At 36.2% G+C, this 5,410-nt stretch overlaps 1 protein-coding gene across 1 annotated transcript; it reads left to right on the plus strand.

The window, feature by feature from the left end:
- Positions 1–4,877: 4,877 nt before the first annotated feature.
- On the plus strand, positions 4,878–5,162 carry LOC133860588 (cyclin-dependent protein kinase inhibitor SMR6). The gene has a single exon (XM_062296166.1). It carries the CDS (start codon positions 4,878–4,880, stop codon positions 5,160–5,162), a length of 285 nt encoding a protein of 94 aa, XP_062152150.1.
- Positions 5,163–5,410: the final 248 nt, after the last annotated feature.

Below are 5,410 nucleotides of genomic sequence, written 5' to 3' on the forward strand. Positions count from 1 at the left end.
AATTGTATTCGGATTTTATCCGGCCTATTGTTCGACTCTTTTTTAACCAAACTCAAAAAAAAAAATTAACTCAACTCAAAAATAATAAAAAAGAAGAAAAAAAAATTAAAATTAAAATTAAAACCTAGGGGTGGTCGAGCCACACCTGAGCATTTGGGGGTGGTGGTCGGACCACTCCCAGGTGTCCAGGGGTGGCTCGGCCACCCCGTTTGATTGGAGGTGGCTCAATCACCCCCAAAAGAGCAACTGGGGGTGGCTTGACAAAAGCTAAGGGTGGTTCAAAAATCACACCAATTTTGTTTTTAAATCAGTTTTTTAGTTTTATAATAATAATAATATTATTATTACTTTTATATATATTTTTCTCAATTATATTCAATTTAATTTATACTCTTAATTATCTTTTTCAAATTTTGTTTTAGATTCTCTAAATCATCCGACCATAATTTCAAAACACAAATTTTTTATTTAATATTTATAATTTTAAATATAATAAATAATAATAAAATATAATACAAAAAAAAAAAAAAAAAAAAAAACCCGCACAGCAAAATTAGCCTTTTAACTATTTTTCCCTGTTTATTTGTCTAGGGGCTGAAATTATCTGCTAACATCTGGGTCCGTTGGTCTGTTTTCCCCCCGTTGCTCTTTTTCATTATCTCTAAAACGACCAAAGAATAAGATTCAGTCATTTTCCTGAGAAAAATCATGAACATAGTTGCCATGTCAAATCAGTAGGTGCCCCGTTTGGTCAGAACTCTTCTTCTGGTAAGTTGGTCACGACGCACTACCAACCCTTCTTTCGTACCCTAAAACTCGATTTGGATACTGTAAAAGGCAACATGCATGGGTCCCTACTTGATAAGAACTCTCCCCACGTATGATCGACGGACGTGATTCTCTCAACAGATGGCGGGTTATTTTCTCATCAGCACCGTCCTAGAAAAGGAGCACCGTCCAATGGTCAGCAATTTTTGGCATGGTTTTGTGGGTCCCAGATGATAAAATGACCCAGATAAATTGACGACCATGCGATCCCAATAATTCTGAATCTGAAGTGACCCCCTCAAAAAAAATAAAAAAAATAATTCTAAAGTGACGTGTCGCCATGTCAGCTCTGATTTCAAATCGTCTTCTTAATTCTTATTGGGTGGCCAGGAATGCCAAGCCGCCCATTGGACCCTACCACCACTGTTGTGGGGCCATGTATATCTGGTGGGCCGGTGGCTCTTTGTCATTTTTTGTGAGCATGCCACACTGGACTAATAATAGTAGTAGTATTAAGCTTCCCTTTCGCAGCCATATTCGCCTGTTCGGGGGGGAAGTATGACTGTCAGCTTTATTTCAGCATGCAGCTGCTTTGCTTATTTTAGCTTTAGGAACAAAAAGTCCATTCAAGTTTCAACCATTCAAGAGCTAAACAAAATAGATCGGTTGATTTGATAAAGTTTTGACAAGTGCATTAGATTTTCAATTTTGAAAATATTTTTAGTAAAAAAATAAAAATTGAGAATTGATTTTATTGGACTGACATTTGAAAAATGTGTTATACGTGGAGTAAAAATGAAAATTCGTTTGGTATTGATAAGAATTTTTTAAAGGTAGAAAAAATTGACAAACCACTGTGATGTGAATTTGATGAGAATTTGATAAGAATGTGTTTCCTAAAAGCAAAAACTATCGTAGTTTATACTCCGTGATGGTGGTCATGACCTAGCAACAAAGCACCGTGATATTCGCGCCACACGGTCTTGGCGGCCACTGTGAGCCATAGGCCCATAAGATGGATCAGGCAACCACTATAAGTGCGCTAGAAGTTCATGGCAAGTTTTATAGGGCCGTCAAACGCTTTCAATGGCTATTGCAGGGCCGCTGGAAGTCAGACCCAATGTTTTCTTGTGAAATTAGTGTAACACTATTGATTTATTTACTTTTGAGGATCTCTTCAAATTTATTGTCCAAATTGCAAGTTCTCTTATAAAGGACAAGTGATACTCATCTGACTAGTGAGACTCGTGTTGGAGGTACATTTTATTGTGCAAGTATGCCACGTACTAGTGTCTTAAACATGTTTGGGCATCTCAATAATAATTTATTGATCAATAATTCATTTCTTATTAAAACAAAAACATAATTATTTGAAGTCATTATCACTCATTCTAGAATTATGCTGGGGTTTTTTTTTTAATTACTTTTTGTAATCAAACATATATATATATATATATATATATATATATATATATATATATATATATATATATATATATATATTGGTATTATTGAACTTAGGTCAAACCTAAGGATAGAGATTATCACGAATTTTGTTATTCGAATTGTTACCAATTTAGGTAATAAATATGTAAGAACTCTTATAAAACTAATCTACCCGAATAAATCTCTGGCAGCCCACTCTTTATTCGGGCAAATAAGTCCCGTAAGACCATCTGGCTAGCAATTGCTGAATATTCGTTTTTCAACCCAATTTCTTTAGCAATAAATTAACTCTTCACAGTTATATATATATATATATATATAAGCAACCTTTGTGAGCCAAGTCTCTTCAGCCATCCATTCTGGAATCCTTGGACCCAGTTCAGCATGCATGGGGTGGTTCTGAAGGGCTCGCTATGATCCCCCAATGAATTATATGATTGAAATTTATTGTATTAAGGGAAGCCCAGTCGCCCAGTCGAGTCTTTATTCTGTTTGTCAATCATGGCCTTGACTTTAGACCAACCAAACCGCTTCGTAACCAAATTGCTTTGAATTTGTAGTAAAATAAATGCAATGAGTTTATTTGCGAACGGGAACGAAATCCTTTGTAATTAAAGCTGTTCAAATTATACGAAAAGAGAGTTACAAGGTTCACTTATCCCGAATGGTTGGGACATATCATATAGGCGGAGGGAAGGGGGTCGGGAAGGTTTATAAGTACCATAACATGGTACGATATTTAGAATCTGTTTGAGTTTGTGATTTTAAAAAATAAAATTTTAAAATAACGATTTAAAAATGTGCGATTTAAAAAGTGATTTTTCAAAATGCAGTTAATGCTCCATTTGTTTCGGCGTAAAATGATTTCGGTATTTTTCGGTGTTTGATAGGGGCGAAAATAATGGTCAACGAAAATCATTTTCGGTTTGACCGTAAAAACTTCTTTAATTTTAAAATCGTTTTTCGAAATTAAGCTCTTCGTCTTTACACGCATGTTTGATATCCGATCGTCAAAATTTAGTAATTGTCGGTCGTCGAAATCCAGTTGGCACCGGAGTCCGACAACATCCGATCGCTGGAATCCGGCCAAGCCGAATGGATCTGGCCAAAACGGGCGGGATCTGGCCGGATATGACCTAATCCGGCCAGATCCGGTCGAACTTTCTCTCCGGAATCCGGCAACGGCGATTGGACGTTGTCGGATTCCAGCGACATTTGTCAAACTTTGATTTTTGCATTTCGTAATTTTTTCGTGCGAACCAAACACCGAAAAATATTTTCGAGAAAATCATTTTACAACGGAAATTATTTTACGTCGAAACAAACGGAGCATAAGTGTTTGGCAAAATCGCAGATGTGTCTTTAAAATTTTGCATTTTCAAAAAAATATCACATTGGCTGCGATTTGAAAAAAAAAAAACAGTTTTCTACGTTTTCAAATCGCAATTTTTTAAAACCGCAATTCCTAAACAATTCATTTTATGCGATTTAGTTTAAAATCACACTTTTTTGTCTACGAAATCGTAATCTTGAACATACCATTAATTAGTGGATTGATATATGTAGAATTCTTCTCGTTATAATATATATTGAAAAAAAAAAAAAAAAAAAAAAAAAAAAAAAAGAAAAGAAAGAAAAAGAAAAAAGAAAAAAGAAAGAGTTTTAAACCCAAAAGGAGTGTTAAGCAAAGCTGAAGCCCAATAAAATGGGTACACAAGTAACACAACTATAATATAAGATCAGCCCTCAAAAGAAAAAGACTAAATTAAACTAAAATATAAGATCAGCCCAGAAGCTCATGGCGGCAGGTTTAAACGACGTCACTTTCGCACCCCCTGCCTGACCGACTGGGGCGGCACCATTCCCGAAAAAATAATAACCACGTCAAACAAAAGGGTATAATCGGAAACCCGAAGAAACCTTAAAAAAAAGGCGGGAAAAAGAGCCGTTGCCAACCAAAACACCAAAAGTTTTGGCGCCAAAAAACCAAATTCACTCGGTTTCGGGTGGCTGCCCGCAAAATTTCGGGCAGGCAGCTCTTTCTCTCTTCTTTTTTTTTTTTTTTTTTTTTTTTTGTTTTTCTTGTTCTATTATAGTATTATATTTTGTTTTGGAGAGCATAGCTTTTTAGCAAATTGGTCCATTAGCTCACGGGTTTGCCTCCCTATCTCTCATTCCCATTCACAATCTCAATCAAATATATTATGAAACATCTTTTGCCCCATCACAAACTCTTTCTTATTATTTTCCCACAAAAACTCTTTCTCTTCTTTCTTTCTTTCTCGTTCTCTGTCTCTCTCTCCATAGCCTCCTCAAAGAATAGTCTCACAAAGAAAGACCCTTTTCTCTTATTCCTCCTCTACTTCTCTTTCCAATCTGATTCTCTAAACTAGTGTTTCTCTTTAAATTGTTTCCCTGGTTTGTTCTGATTCTCAGACAAAACACCCATCTTTTTCTTCAATCCGATTCTCCTAGTATCCCCTTGTTTGTTCTTATTCTCAGATCAAAAATCCCATCTTTCTCTTCACTTTGGTTTGCTCTGTGCTTGCTTTGTTTTGGGTGGTTTTGATCAAGGGAAAAAGTAGTTTCCTTGTTGGCTTTGAATTTGTCAGTTCAAATTAAAAGGCTCAGTTTTTTACTTTTTTATTTTTTTAATTTTGGAGATGGGGGTTTCAAAGAAGCTGCAAGTGGATGGAGGCCTAGTACGACCTTCATTGAAGCCGATAAGCACGAAAGCCAGAGGGAAAGAGAGCCAAGACGATGACGAGGGTGCGTATTCCACAACCCCAACAGCAAAAGAAGCGAGAATACCAGAGAGATTGCCTTGCCCACCAGCCCCAAGGAAGCGCCGGCCTGCTTCAAGATGTCACTTTGATGGTGTTAGGGAGTTCTTTACTCCTCCTGATTTGGAAGCAGTTTTCAAACTCCATGTTGAGAAAGCAAACTGAGAGTTAAGATTAGTCAATCCCAGGGAAAAAAAAATTAGAGTTGAGAGTAGTTGGCAATTAGAGTTAAGGTTAGGGGTTTTATTGTGTTTTTTTTTTTTTTCCTCTTTCTCTCTCTAGTTGGGTTTTTTTTATCTCTTTCTCTTCTCTGTTGTGGCTGGTGGAGGGAGGCTAATGTACAAAGAAGATATGATATTTAGCAAATGGTTATTCTAGTTTTGGTTCATGTTTTCGGTAATGAGAAGTTTCTA

The sequence above is a fragment of the Alnus glutinosa genome, chromosome 2 (assembly GCF_958979055.1).
Source record: "Alnus glutinosa chromosome 2, dhAlnGlut1.1, whole genome shotgun sequence".
Taxonomy (NCBI): Eukaryota; Viridiplantae; Streptophyta; class Magnoliopsida; order Fagales; family Betulaceae; genus Alnus; species Alnus glutinosa.